The following is a 15,176-nucleotide window of genomic DNA, read 5'->3' on the forward strand; positions in this document are numbered from 1 at the left end:
AGGAAAACAGAAGGTAGCTTCTTTTCCTACCTTGGAAGGCTTCAAACTGCCCCCATGGCCTTTTGGTGGATCCCTGTAAGCTGTGGTCGTGGCCACCGCTAGGTATGGCTCCTTGTGCATGCAGGGTTTCCCAGCTTGGGGGCAGAGCTTACGGGGCCCCGTCCTGGCCCTGGCTGCCTCCTGGTCCTGGCTCCGGGGAGCAGCTGGGGGTGCCATGTTCTCCCCACCTCTAGAGGCGCGTGCATCACGCACGGTAGCCCTGCCAGCTGTTAGACCAGCAGGTGCAGGACCGTGCACCTGAGGCGCCAGTCTGCCCCGAGCGCTGGGGTTTCCGTGTGCAGTTTTCACATGCCCCGTTGTGTTCCTCCCCCTGCTCCTTACACACGTAGGGCAGCCATGCCGCACAGCCCGACATCCAGCGAGGACGAGATGGCCCAGAGCGTCTCCGACTACTCCGTGGGGTCAGAGTCGGACAGCTCGAAAGAAGAAACCATCTATGACACCATCCGGGCCACGGCGGAGAAGCCCAGCGCCACCAGGACGGAGGAGAGCCAGGGCAACACGCTGGTGATCCGCATCCTCATCCAGGACCTGCAGCAGACGGTAGGCCCCATTCGCTCACTTCTGCTCAGTACCCAGCGTGGCTTGGGCTCGAGGATGCCTGTGGTCTCCTCCTGCACGGCCTGTCCTGGTGGGTGACGTCCCGCACGTTGTGCACCTGCCCTGCCCTGCCCTCCTTCCCATCAGCTGTGCCTTTGCCTGCCTCATAGCATGCCGCTGGTGCCGTGGTCCACTTACTGAGCATGTATTATGTGCGGGGCAGAGGCCAGGCCTCGAGGGCACAGGGACCAGCCTTGTGGAGGAGATGCCCACAGTGGACGCATTAGTAGGTGGGGCCTCGGCACCCAGGAGGGCCCTGCCTCTTCCCCTGCGGCTCTGTGCTCGGTGGTACAGGGAGCCCGTGTCCCAAGCTCTTTCCCGTTTGCTGAGCTACATGAGCTCTGTCTGGCCTGGCTTTGCCCTTGCTGCCCACTGCTGACTCCCAGTTGTCTCTCAAGGCTTGGGCCCCATGCCGTTTCCTTTGTTGGCCCCTGGTAGCCCTCGGGGCTTCTCGTTGCCCACGGCCCTGGCATGTGTCCTGCTGCGTGCTTGCTTGGTGTCTGTGGGCCCTTGCTGGTGGTGCCGGCCGCTCCGCGCTTCTGGGAAAACTTCCCCTCCACAGATGCTGTTGGCCCCTCGTTTCTGGGAGCTTTTCTCACCCGCTGCTCCTTCTTCCGGCTTGCGGGTTGGGGTCTCTGTTTCAGGGACAGCAGCCACGCACCCTTGGGCTTCTCCGTATCTGCCTTCATCCCCAGCGCCTCTCCTCGTAGTCTTCCGTGATGTCCTCGAGCATTCCTTCATGGTGTGTTCACTTGGACCCATCCTGCTCTGTCCCTTGTAATTCCTGCTGGATTGTGGTTGAGATTCCGGCTTTCTGTTTGATTTCCAGCCTTGTGCCGACTCGTCTTGAAAATCCTTCCCTCCCTCCCTCCCTTCTCTTAACTTTCTTTTTTACTAGGTTTTGTGGCTTCTTCTTTTCCTCTTGTAGATCTTCCTTCTTTTACCGAGGGTGCATCCTCTCCGGATGAATGTGTGTTTGGTTTCCGCCTCTCCTCTTCTCCCGTAGCACATCTTCATCATTTCTGGGCTGTTTCTGGCCGACCCGGGCAGCTGTCAGCAGTGCTGTCTGTCTATTGCTCAGACCATGTGTGGGCGAGCTCTCCTCATCTCCTCCTGCCCCCGATGCTGAGCGTCCCGCAGATACAGTCCCTCTGCGGGAAACCCCGGGTCCCGGATCGGCGCCATTGCATCCTTTGGGGACTTCCTACACGCTTTCCGTGGGCCGGATGCCGGGTTAAGGTCCTCACGTGTGTTACTTCTGAGTCTGTGGGACAGCCCGAGCTGGGCAGCACTTGGGAGCATTGTCATATCACAGAGTGAGCCCAGCGTGTAACCAGCATCGGACGAGGAGACGGAACATCACCCACCCTCAGAGGCCCCACCGATGCCCTCCCAGTCCCGGTGGACCGGTGAGAAGCAGGTGGCCTGGGACACACGGCCCGGAGCCTCCAAACCCGCCAGAAGCTGGTGTTGGATGTGCTCACTCGCTGCCTGATTAGTTTCTGCAGCTCGTTGTCCACGGGGAACGTGGCCCATGGGCAGCCTTGCAGAAGGCACGGCACGGGGTCGGGTGCATCCGAGATGGCTCAGAGCCACACACATTCCCCCCACTGTCTGCCTTGTGTTTGGGGAACGGCACGAAAGGTCTCGAGCCTGGGACCCACCTGCGGGCGTGAAGTGAGCCAGTCAGGCAGGGCGCACAGCCAGGACTGGGGGACAGCAAGTGCCTGTTGAGCATCTCTTACCTTGATCGGTCTCCTTGGTCAGAGCGGGCACTGCCCACACCCGGAGGACACTCACCAGTGACAACGGAGAGAGAGGCCATTTTGCCGTCGTGGCTGTTGCGATGCCCCATGGGTGGCGAGTAAGGGCGTGGGACGTTGAAGTCACCACGACGTGGGTTCTCGCCGGTATAGGGTAGCGGGAGCTGGTCTGGAAGCCCGTGGCCCACTCTTCCTGGCGGGTGGCGTGGTGGGTTCTGTCCACTGTGCCAGAGGCTTTAGGAACCTGCCGGTAATGACAGACACCTGCTCTCCAGGCCCACAGCAATGAAGGTCCGCCAGGGGTTTGGTCTCTACTCTCAGGAGCATAATTGTTTCCGGAACCTTCTAAAGATCACCTCTCTTCACTTTGTTAAGACGAACAAAGCCCCTGGAGGCTGAGACCAGCACTCCCACGGGCATGAACCCCGGCAACAAAGCAGCTGTTGTCCCTGCGTGTGGGTCCTTGCCAGGTTGAGTCCCGGAGCCGGGGACACGAGATGGACCCTGGAATCCCACCCAGAGGCGCCGTGGGACCTGCTGTGCCAGTCTGTCACCCCTGTGTCCGCCCGCCCAAGGGGAGGTAGTGTCTCGAGGAGCCAGGAGGCTGTCCCTCTGCTGTCCCCGGCACATCCCCCCCCCGCCCCAGGTGCGGTCTGGACCTGTCTCTTCTAAGTGACTACTGCCCTGAGTCTCACACCTCCAGTGGGAGGAAGTTTTCCACCTCTGAGCTGGAGTGTCTGGCAGGGCTCCTCGAAGCCTGAGGAGCAGAGTCCTTCCCGGTCGGGGTTCACAGGGCCGTGCAGGGGACCGCACGGGGGTGGGTGGGGGGGCTCTGGATCGCTGCACACACACGAAGGGCTCAGTGTGGGGTTGAGTGTAGACCGGCCAGCAAACCGGGCCTTTTAAGCGAGTGGCAAGTGTGAAAATCAATACAAGCTACCGTTCTTCTATTATTTATAGTTTTGAGGGAAGTGGGGACAGAGCTGGCCCCGAGCGCATGGCGGTCCGGTCTCTACCGCGCCCCTTGTGGCCCATCCCGGGGAGGGCGGGAGGAGCCCGTGACGGGGTCTCCTTGGGGGCACACAGCGCCAGCCCCAGCGCCCACCCCTGCCCAGGGCTTGGCCCCGAGTTGCTCGGTGGCAGCCGCCATCCCCCGTGTCCGTCACGTCCACCACAACCCATCTGGACGAGTCCCCAGAGGTGCAGGGACTGGCCACCTCCTGGCAGGTGCTTCGGGAGAATGACCCCTCTCTCTCCTCCTTTGCTTTACCGATGCTTCCGTTTATTACGTATCTCAGCTTTGGTGTTTCATTTAGGAAAAAGCGTCTGAGCTGTGATCCTGATCCCCTCAAAGACGATTTATTGCCGTTCATCCATCCTCTCTCTCTCTCTCTCTCTCGCACGTGCTCAAACTCCTCCCGCAAAGCAGCGGCCTGCTGCGTTCCTGCTCTGCCCTCCTCTCTACCGCTCACGTCAGCTGGTGGGGACGCTCCGCCGTCTATCACTTGCTTCCAAATGGACTGTGAGACATGCTTGGTTTCCAAGTGACCTTGGCCTTCCACTTATCCTTGAGGATCAAACTAGAATATGCCAGTGGCACAGAGGCCCACCTCCTCCTCCCCCAGGTTTTAACCCCTTCCCCACCTTTCTCCCAGACACGGCACTGTATCTGGTCTTCTCTGAGGTCTTCTGCGACTTTGAATGTTGGGACTTCTTCACCCGTCTTGGCCATCTCTGAGCCCCTCTCCTCGTTTGGTAGCTGAGAATCAAGCCCCTACTGCTCCCTGTTGGCCTCTCGTTCTACAGAGACTACCCATCATGAGAGAAGGTTCTGAAGGGCCTGGGCAGGAATGGCTTTCTGCCTTGAAAAGCTCCATATTTGAGCACGTTGGTGGGTACAGGCTAACTCCTTGCTCTTGGCCGCTCGGGAGGTGAGCACTGTGTGTCTTCTTGTAGGAGTTCATGAGGTCCAGGCTTCTGGGAACAAGTCACCTCCCGGCTCCCCTCCACAAGGGTTTGTCTTAGGACTGTCTTTCCAGAGGGTCTGTGGGTCGGGTATCCCCCTGCCTTGCTCTCTCCGCGGCTTCCTGGCCCTGGGTGGCTGAGCGGCGTGGGGGCTGCGCTGGGGGAGGCGCCGGCGGGCCATGCCTGGCTCCCTGGTCCCACTCTGCTAGGGGCTTGTCTCCCATCCAAACCAGAGTTTTTTCCCCAGAATCCCTGCTCTCCCCTGGGACCTCTCTGCCTTCTACTCACCTCTCGGGTGAAGCTCTGGAGTCCTAGGGCTCACTGGGATTCTTCCCACACGTGTCTGAGTGAGGGACGGCCATGGCCACGGACGCATCTCCAGCTCTGACCTACCATCCACGGGGCGGAGCTCACTCTCCCTTGACACCTGCTCACTGAAAGCCCAACGTTGCCTGGATGGGATACCCGGACCCTCTCTTCCTCTCTCTGACCCCCACGTCTGCTCCCACTGCTGTTCCCTCTCTCAGCTAGTGGTTCACTTAAAGAGGAAAAAAAAAAAGAAACAACTTTATTGAGGTGTAATTTACAAGCCATAAAGTTCACTCATGTTAAGGATACCTATTCAGTGATTTTGAGTGAGTTTGCCGAGTTGTGCAGACATCGCCCCCGTCTGGGTGTGGGATCTTCCATCGCCACCTGCCTGCCCCTCAACCTTGCCCACTTCTAGCCCCTGACACCCACTAGCCTGCGTCCTGTCTCTGTAGTCACCCTGTTGTGGGCATTCCGAACCACTGGGGATGGTACAAGGATGTGGCCTTGCGTGTCTGGCTTCTTTCACTCAGCGGAAGAGTTTTGAGGTTCACCCACCCGTGTTTCTTTCCTTTTATTGGCAAGGAGCACTTCACCGATGGACCATATTTCGTTCATCCATCGGCCAGCGGATGGCCACTTGGGTTGTTTGCACGTTTTGGCTGTGAGCCTCTGATTCTGTTGTCCAAGCCAGCACCCTGGGGTCACCCCGAGTGTTCCTTTTCCCTGGCCCCCTTGCCAGAGTCCACCGCCAGGTCCTGTCCTGCACCATCTGGACCCCTCGGACCCGGGCTCTCCTGTCCGTCTCTGTGACCGGGCTGTCCATACTGCCGTCTCCCCCCACCCCGCCGGACCAGGAGAACCCACATAGCGCCCCAGGCGACTGCTTGCGGTGTAAACACAGTTCCACCATGTCCCGTCAACCTTCCCCAGGAGCTCTTACTGTTCCAGGGATAAAGATCCGATACTGACACGGCGCGCCTCCCCTGCCCCGCTGATCCCGCGTGGGGTGTCCTCAGGGCTAATATTTGAGAAGGGGGATCTTGGCTTCTCTGGGGGGTGGGGTCCTCGAGGAAGGAAGGAAGTAGAAGCAGGTGGGAGTCTCCTGCAAGCATCCAGGGTGGTGTGGCTCCTGATGACCAAGTCGATGAGATCGGAGCAGGTGTAGTTCTTGCACGAGTATGTGCTCTGGCTGTTTGAAGGGTCCTTACTTGTGACTTGTGTTGGCGAGTTGTTTTTTTAAGATTTTATTTATTTATTTGAGAGAGAGAGAGACAGAGATAGAGAGAGCAAGTATGGGGAGGGGCAGAGGGAGAAGCAGGCTCCCCACTGAGCAGGGAGCCCGATGCGGGGCTCGATCCCAGGTCCCTGAAATCATGACCTGAGCTGAAGACAGACATTTAACCGACTGAGCCACCCAGGTGGCCACTTGCATCAGCAAGTTCTTAAATGTGATGCCTGCATCTTGATAGTTTCTTAGCACAGGGGGAAAAAAAAGATTTCTTTTAAAAATTGAGATATAATTTCCCTATTAAAAGTGTACAGTTCAATGGGTTTTAGTAAATTCCCAGGTGAGTAAGTGCATCACCACAATCTTAGAACATTTTCACCACCCCAGAAAGAAACCCCTGCCCATCAGAGGTTAGCCCCCAGCCCCCTGCCCCCCAGCCCCTGGCAACCACTCACCTGCTTTCTGTCTCTGTGGATCTGCCTTCTCTGGACATTCCCTGTCAGTGGAGTCATGCAGTGTGTGGACTGGGAGGCAGAGCCATGCTTTCCTTGGTTGACTGCCTCCCCTGAGACCAACACTTAACCACATTGGTGCCTCAAACGCCATTGTTAGAGGCCTCACACATGATCCAGTAGCCCAGGCAACACGGACATGAAAAACTCTTGCATCAAAAAATATACCAGTCTTTGAGGCTGCCATTTTGTTTCTAGATCTTTCTGTCTCGGAACGTGCTCTTTCCTGCCGGCTTGTTCGCTACCAAAAGGAAACTGGTTTGGGATTTCAGGCTTACTTAGAAAATTACTTGTACGTGACCCTGACTTGAGCACATTTTCTGCCCTGAAACAAAAGTCAAGAGGATCCGGTGGGCTGAAGGAGATGATGGTGGTAAAGCTCTTCCTTCAAGAACTTCGAGTTCCTGCAGTGTGGCCCAGGGTTGACTCCAGTCCTGCCAAGGAGGCCCCTAAGAGGCTGAGAAGTGCCTTATATCTTGGTTTGATGCTGTTTATTTTTTTTAACATTAAGAAAATTAAAAATACAGGACAGGTCAAAGAATAATATCAATACCAGTGTGTCTATTATGAATAATTTATACTGTTAGCATTTTGTCTCTTTTTTTTTTTTAAGAGAGAGCGTGTGCATGAGCAGAGGTGGGGGGAGACACAGAGGGAGAGGGAGAGAGTCTTAAGCAGGCTCCACACCCAGTGTAGAGCACAACACAGGGCTCGATCTCACAACCTTTAGATCATGACCTGAGCCAAAATCCAGAGTCAGATGCTTACCCAACAAGAACCACCCAGGTGCCCTGCATTTTGTCACCTTTTAATCCTAGGATTAAAATTTTCCTGATAAAGTCAGAGTCTCCTTTGTCCTCATGCCCAGCCCCCTCTCCTCAGAGGCAAACACTGTCATGAATTCAGTGTGAATCCCTCTTGTCTCTCACTCTCTGTTTGTATGTATTAGTGATCACTCTACAGTGTTTTGTTATGTAAAAAAGAACATAGATACCTGGCATCATACTGGGCATGTCATTCATAACTTTTAACACCTGGCAGTATATATTTTTTTAAAGATTTTATTTATTTATTTGACAGAGACACAGTGAGAGAGGGAACACAAGCAGGGGGAGTGGGAGAGGGAGAAGCAGGCCTCCCGCTGAGCAGGGAGCCCGATGTGGGGTGGTTCGATCCCAGGACCCTGGGATCATGACCTGAGCCCAAGGCAGACGCTTAACGACTGAGCCACCCAGGTGCCCCCTGGCAGTATATTTTTGAGACTTCTTTTCTTTAATATTTTTAATATTATTCATTCACCAGTTATCCATTTATCCTTCTGTTCCTCCTTCCCTCCATCTGTCCACTCATCCATCATTCCTCCATCCATTTAGTCACCCATCCCTCCATCCATCCCTCCATCCATCCATCCACTATCCATCCAGCCAGCCAGCCAGCCACCCATTCATCCATCCATCTACCCATCCACCCACCCATCCACCTAACCACCCACCCACCCATCCATCCATCCATCCACCCATCCACCTAACCACCCACCCATCCATCCATCCAACCATCCATCTACCCATCCACCCACCCATCCACCTAAACACCCACCCACCCACCCACCCATCCATCCATCCATCCATCCACTCATCCATCTATCTATCCATCCATCCCTTCCTCCCTCCATCCGTCCATCCACCCATCCATCCACCCCTCCATCCATCCACTCATCCATCTATCTATCCATCCATCCCTTCCTCCCTCCATCCGTCCATCCACCCATCCATCCACCCCTCCATCCACCCCTCCATCCATCCCTCCCTCCATCCATCCACCCATTCATCCCTTTTGCAGTGCAGAAGCAGATGATCTGGATCTTTGACCTCTAGCTTGAGTGACCCTGCTATGTCTTTGTAGTGCACATTTGGATCACTTTTGGTGGGGGGGATGGAAGGCATGGACCTGGTTTTCCTTGTGGTTTCATTAATTGGTTGCTAAGGCCAAAGAGAGCCCCTCTTGCCTGGCCCCCGACTTCCCTCTGCCTCCATTTTCTCTGTGGTGTGGTGATGATAATCAATCTCCTTATCCTTAAATGGAGTGGTTTACACTTCACAGTTTTAATCAGGAAACTAGTGGGTTGTAAGTGGGTTTAAAACACAGGGGAAGGCCTAGGGGGGAAGCCTTGGTCATGTCGGTTATTATTCATCTCACATGCAGATGGCTGAAGGCCGAGAGGGGCTTTATTTTCATTTGCATCATTAAAAAAACAAAAAACCCCTAAAAACCCTGTTTAACCAGCATCAGTTTTGTGTGTTGTAAGGATTCCACACTGCATCTCCTGTTGGGTATTAGGTTAATGTTTTATATATGAGAGAGACCGGCCTGGCTTGCTGGGGTCTCCGTAGCCCGTGTGACAAATGTGGGAGTTGCTGTGCCCTTCTGCTTAAGCCTCGACTTAATACCTACTTAAATCTCTCTGAGAAAATAACATTTGGGGAGGTGGCTTTGGTCTGGAATTATTATACATTCTGTAAAAAAGCTTTGTAAATCCCGCATTGTGTTGAGAACATTGCGGCTCAAAGGCCACGCTGGTGAGAAGCAGATCTCTCCTCCTTCCCCGGTGTCCCAGGCTGATAAGAATTACCCAGAAGGTGGCAGTGCCAAGACCTGAACCATCAATATTTAATTTTCTGTGTTAAACCCAAGGTTGCGGTGCTTCTTTTCCGGCACCTTCTGTGGTCGGATCTCTGTGACTCCTCCTGTTGGGTCTGACTCCTGCCCGCTCGGTTTTGACCTTTCTCTTCACACACTTCCTCGCTGGATGGATGGGGGGTCGTACCCTACAGTGTCTGTGCTACATCTACCACCGGCCCCCTGCCTGTCTCCCATCCACTTCTTGGCCCCTGCCTGCTGACCCATGGCTCTGTGTGTGCTGCTGGGACCCAGGGATCTGCACCTCGCCTCTCACAGCTGTGTAAGTCTGGGAGCCCTTCTGAGCTTTCTTTGTTCCTCTTTGGGCTCAGGAGCGCTAATCCTAACCGCCAGGAGCACATGAGATGTGTTGGGGCTCAGGACCACGTGATCCCTCTCCCCGCCCCCCCCCAATGTCCCTTCCTCCACTTTACTTCCAGAGCCCCCCCGCCCCGGCCCCGACAACATCTAGCCAAAGAGGAGAATTAACTCGCCTCCAAGGAGGGCATGAGTCGCTGATGGATTCTGAGCCAGTGCCTCTGTGTTCTGTCCCCTTGACAATGGCCGAGGACTGCCAGTTAGCCCCTTAAAAACAAGCCACCACATGTGGTTTTCCCACCACTTCAACAGAGCATCAGGTGGTGATGAGGCTCTTACTGTTTGAAAATTCTTACTCTGATTGGAAATACGAGTCCATGGCCACTTTATCCTTCATTAGTGCTTAAATGTCGACAGTCACCAGCGTGACCCCTGGACTTCAGCATCCTCAGATCAGGCTGACCTTCTCAGTCAAGGTCACCCAGCATTTCCTCTTCCCTAGAAATCCCTTATTTTAAGCTTCATGTGTTAGCTGGGAGAACGTTTCTCTGTTTGCTGCCCCAGGTTCCAGCCTGAGAGGTCTTTGTCCACAGCAAAAAGCATCATTTCCTTTGGACGCTTACATTTGGAACCTACCCAGCCCCAGTTTGGGTTGCCTTGGTGTTGGCTATTTTTCGGAGGTGTGCAAACCTGCAGATTGTATGCAAACAGCTGTTAAAGGCCCAAGCATGCCTGAATTCACCTTAAAATGGCTCCTGGCAAGTTCTGTTTATGATGGCTCTTTTAAAATGCATCATAAAAGGACTGATAATCACATAAAGTGTGACCCAGAGGAAGCTTTACATGTGAAACACACTCCTCTGCAATGAATGATGTGCTCAGAAGCTTGGGTTTCTTTCCAAACATCCTGAGTCCTTACTGAATACTGCTGGGTTATTCTCCCTGGCGTCTGTGTCTCCAGCTCTGGGTCCTGGAGCTGGTCCAGGGTGACACAGGGAGTGTCCCCTTGGCACCACTACCCCCAAATGCCTCAGCAGCTCTCCCTCTGATTGATTTTAACTTTTTCTGGGTGGAAGTCAAGGATTGAAGTGGATTAAAGTCTCATCTGGGGAATGTGAGCGAACAGACGTGTTGGAGATGGTGGACCGAATGTATCTGTGCAGTCCAGCCTTGAGTTGTTGATGGTTCTTTCCTTGGCCTCTGACAGTGCATTATAACAGTGCATCTGTTATGCAATATGATATTTACCATTCTTTCAAGCTTTGTCTAGATGCTCCCGGACCCTTGTAAGGTCTCACAGAATGACCACTGCCATCACCCCCATTGTACAGGACTCAGAACAGATCTGGAGAGCAGTTTACTCTCTTCCATAAAATTCTCTTGTCCTTTTGTTGCAAATAAAAAACAGTCTTGTCCAGCTTCTGCCTCCTTCTGCCCTCGTAGGCTGACCACTTGGGCATTGGTGGGCACACGACCCCAGAGTACCAAGTTTTTGATCCTCTGTGGATCGTGTGAGTTAGTTGACAACACAGATCTGGCCCACCCAGAGCATGTGGTGCTTAGTGTGAGGCAGAGACTGGGCCATGGTCGCAGTGTTAAGGGCTGAGTTGTCCCTCTACTCCAATCCCCGTGTAGAAGTTCTAACCCCTAGCACCTCAGGATGTGAGTATATTTGGAGGTGGGGGGTCTTTAAAGAGATGATTAAGGTAAAATGAGGTTGCTCGGGTGGGACCTTATCCAATAGGAATGGTATCTTTTTTTTTAAAGACTTTTATTTTTTGAGAGAGCGAGAGAGAGAGAAAGAGAAAGCATGAGTAGGTGGAGGGGCAGAGGGAGAAGCAGACTCCCCGACCTAGCAGAGAGCCCGATGTGGGACCCCAGCCAAAGGCAGACTTTAACCGACTGAGCCACCCAGGTACCCCAGGAATGGTGTCTTAAAAGGAGATCAGGACAGAGACACACACAGAGGCCTGACCCCGTGAGGACACAGGGAAAGGACAGCCTTCTACACACCAAGGAGAGAGGCCTCAGGAGGACCCAGATCTGCCCATGGATGCATCTTGGACTTCCAGCCTCCAGGACTGGGAGACAATGAATGCCTGTGTTTTAAGCCCCATCTGTGCTCTTTTGTTAAGACAGCCCTAGAAAATGGATATGCACAGTGTACTTGGCAGATCCACACTGGGTGTCTGCCTCCATCTGTCTCCAAGGCCAGTGTTCTTTCGCTTGTGTCCTGGTATTCTTGGTTGTTAGCCTCACATCTTGCAGAAAAGCTACAACTCATTGACCAAGCCTGAGAGTAGGCTTCTCTCCCTGTCTTCCTTTTAGACTTGAGTTTGGCCATGAGCTTTACCAGTGGAGGGTGGAGTTTCATTCAGGTTAACCACCCAGCCGACCAGAGCTGTGCTGCTTACAACTCTGCAAACATGGGTACAGTCTGCTCTCTCCGGATCTTTGCTGTATTCTAACAAGATACCGTATTCAAGTGCCCTGGGTGCAAAGTAAGCCCTCGGTCATGACAGCTCCCACCATCCTCATTGTGGTCCGGACCAGACCCTACTTCATGTTGGATTATGTCACCTGGGAGTGTTCTTTTTCTGGAATGTTGTGTTCAGTCCAGTTCTATCAATATTTATGGAGCTTCAGGTGTGGCTGTGCCAAGAAATGGACACATACACACTCTTGTTCTCATGTTGCAGCTCGTAGTGTGGAGTAGGGAGGACTGCTAATCGGCTGGGTGTTGGGGTAGGGTCATGCGCATGGGGCTGGAGGAAGATGTGCATGGTTTCCCTGTGCTTGAATGTGCCTCCCTGTAGGGGGTCGGCCTCTGGGGGCTGAGAAAACCTGAAGAGAGCTGGAGCTGGCCTGAATGAACTCTAGGAGCTTCCTGGGCAGATCCTTAAGCCGAGGCTGATGTTGGTCATAGAGGCTGCTCTCACTGTTGGATTTTACAGGTCCCCCCTACCCTACCGCCACGAGTGCACTGCTCGTCAGGAGCTAAGGGAGAAGCCACTCTGATTGGGGTCTTGGAGGTGTCATTACATCCACTTGAAAGTTTTCTGTATCTTAAGCCACGCAGCTCATCCCAGACACTTGGGGAGGTTTTTTCAGGTGGATCTGGATGTCTCGGCATTTGGGGTGTCACACCAGGAGATCAAAGGGTGATGGTTACTGAAATGTCATAAGGCAAAGTACATGCTGGTCTGTCCCTCACGGCAAGATGGAGAGGCCGTGACCCACTGGCTGGACAGGAGGGAGCAGGGTCAGCCGACCCACGGGCCGGACAGGAGGGAGCGGGGTCAGCCAACCCACGGGCCGGACAGGAGGGAACAGGGGTCAGTCGACCCACGGGCCGGACAGGAGGGAGCGGGGTCAGCTGACCCACGGGCCGGACAGGAGGGAACGGGGGTCAGACGATCCACGGGCCGGACAGGAGGGAGCGGGGTCAGCTGACCCACGGGCCGGACAGGAGGGAACGGGGTCAGCCGATCCACGGGCCGGACAGGAGGGAGCGGGGTCAGCCGACCCACGGGCCGGACAGGAGGGAACAGGGGTCAGTCGACCCACGGGCCGGACAGGAGGGAGCGGGGTCAGCTGACCCACGGGCCGGACAGGAGGGAACGGGGTCAGCCGATCCATGGGCCGGACAGGAGGGAGCGGGGTCAGCTGACCCACGGGCCGGACAGGGGAGTATAGGGGTCAGCTGACCCACGGGCCGGACAGGGGGGAACAGGGGTCAGCTGACCCACAGGCTGGACAGGGGGGAACAGGGGTCAGCCGATTAGCTTGGATTGTGCTCCATGGGCAGTCAGACCAGCTCCCTGGGTTCAGTTTAGGACACTCAGTGGTGAGCTCCACCTGGCGGGAGGCCAGAATGGGTCAATCCTGGGCCCAGCTGGGAAGAGTGAGAGTGATTCCAGGCGGCAGGTGAGGAAGGGAGGGGACAGTTAGCTGCAGGCACAGGTGCACAAGGACATGCCCAGGCCGGCGTGCCAGAGAATTGCTGAGAGTGGTCTGGCGTTGCTGGAATGTGTGTGTGCGTGCGTGTGTGTGCGTGCGTGCGTGCACGTGCGCAGGTGCATATGTGTATGGGGTTGGGGCAAGGGCAGAGGGGGGCGTTGATATGCAGGACATGTCCTGACAAGGAGGTGGGGTCCAGACCAGAGTCATTCCTTCCCTGTGTCCCCTGGGGGGGAGTGCAGGCCCTGAGCCCCCAGGCATCTGAGTGATTGAATCACGAGGGGACACAGGTGATGGGACTGGGGTGACATGGCATGGGTCTGAGAGACATGCAGGTGAGCTCTGTGCAGGAGCTGCTGGAGTAACCCAGGTGAGAGAGGATGGGGGCCCGCTGGGCAGTGGTGGGGGCGCAGATGGGGGCTCAAGCATTCGAGGCCATAGGTTAACCTCTGCAGACCACGGAGGAGTCAGGAGCATCTCCTGGGTTTCTGGAATAGGAGGTGGTCCCACCGTTGAGATTGAGAAGGAGGCTGAGGATAGAAAGAGTGGGGAATAGGGCAGAGGGTGGGGGTTTGGCTGGGGGTCAGTTTGCGATGGGGGTTTGGCTGGGGTCAGTTTGCGATGGGGGTTTGGCTGGGGTCAGTTTGCGATGGGGGTTTGGCTGGGGTCAGTTTGCGATGGGGGTTTGGCTGGGGGTCAGTTTGTGATGGGGGTTTGGCTGGGGTCAGTTTGCGATGGGGGTTTGGCTGGGGGTCAGTTTGCGATGGGGGTTTGGCTGGGGTCAGTTTGCGATGGGGGTTTGGCTGGGGTCAGTTTGCGATGGGGGTTTGGCTGGGGTCAGTTTGCGATGGGTCGGGTTGTTAGATTGCGTGTGAGCAACAGTGGACACTTGAGTGACTGATTTGTCCGTTGGTGTCTAATTCCCCGTGTGTTAACCTGACCTGTGTGCTTAGGTTCACAGTCGGCGTGTTCCTTTGTATTTAATGCCCTGTTAGAGTAACCACTCCACCATTGTCAGGCTGAGGAGCTGGTTCCCAGTTTTATGTCAGTCGTGAATTCATACTGGGTAAAAATCTTTGTTGCTCTGCCGAGGGCCGTCAAAGCCCGGCTGTAGGCAGAAGGAGACCATAGCTCTCCTCTGCTTTTTCCGGAGATGCAGCCATGGTTTACGTCCGTGGCGCCATGCACTGCACCATCACCATTACATGGCACCATGCACTGTGCATCTTCCCCAACACCAGCGGGCCCAGCGCTTTGTCACTTTGTCTATTTTTAAAAGCTACCTCAGAAGCTAGATTTTACTTCTTTGGAAACAATTATTTAGAATCTCCCAAATTTTGTCCTTTGTTATGGAGATTAAACTGTTTCTCCCTTGTAGCTGTCAGTGTTCAAGATTGGGGCAAATTAACAGGTAATTGGAACCTTGGAACAAAGGCAGTGTCTCCCTGATCCACAAGAGAGCTGAACATAAGTTCTCAGTGACTGTCTCGTATTTTATAATCTGAGGGTGGCCAGGTGTGTATGGAGAGGATGTAATGCATCAGTTAAATCGTGAGGACTCGGGAGCCGGGCAGACTCGACTTGGGTTCACCCTGAATCTGCACCACTTTCCAGACATGTGGCTTTGGGGTAATTACGTGAGAATCTGAGGCTCTGCTTCCCCAACGGGGAATAATGATATTAATGATTGTTTTTATATTAGTAGTAATAGTCATATTTGTTAAATGTAAATGTACATTACATACATTGTATTCATTACATATAAATACATAATTACGCAAT

The 15,176-nt window shown here is 54.5% G+C and overlaps 1 protein-coding gene across 8 annotated transcripts in view; it reads left to right on the forward strand.

Moving 5' to 3' along the window:
* Nucleotides 1-384: 384 nt before the first annotated feature.
* SHANK2 (SH3 and multiple ankyrin repeat domains 2) overlaps nt 385-15,176 on the forward strand; it is a 427,977-nt gene continuing 413,185 nt past the window's right edge. For 7 of the 8 annotated variants that reach the window (XM_088018082.1, XM_088018083.1, XM_028118280.2 and 4 more), the window contains exon 1: nt 397-603. In XM_088018082.1, the coding sequence (XP_087874208.1) occupies nt 397-603 (207 nt within the window). Of the gene's footprint in view, nt 604-15,176 lie in introns of all 8 variants that reach the window. The other variant, XM_088018088.1, reaches the window with a different exon arrangement.

The sequence above is a fragment of the Eumetopias jubatus genome, unplaced genomic scaffold, assembly GCF_037043125.1.
Source record: "Eumetopias jubatus isolate StellerSeaLion01/CBP00866 unplaced genomic scaffold, mEumJub1_p1.0 scaffold_13, whole genome shotgun sequence".
NCBI classification, from domain to species: domain Eukaryota; kingdom Metazoa; phylum Chordata; class Mammalia; order Carnivora; family Otariidae; genus Eumetopias; species Eumetopias jubatus.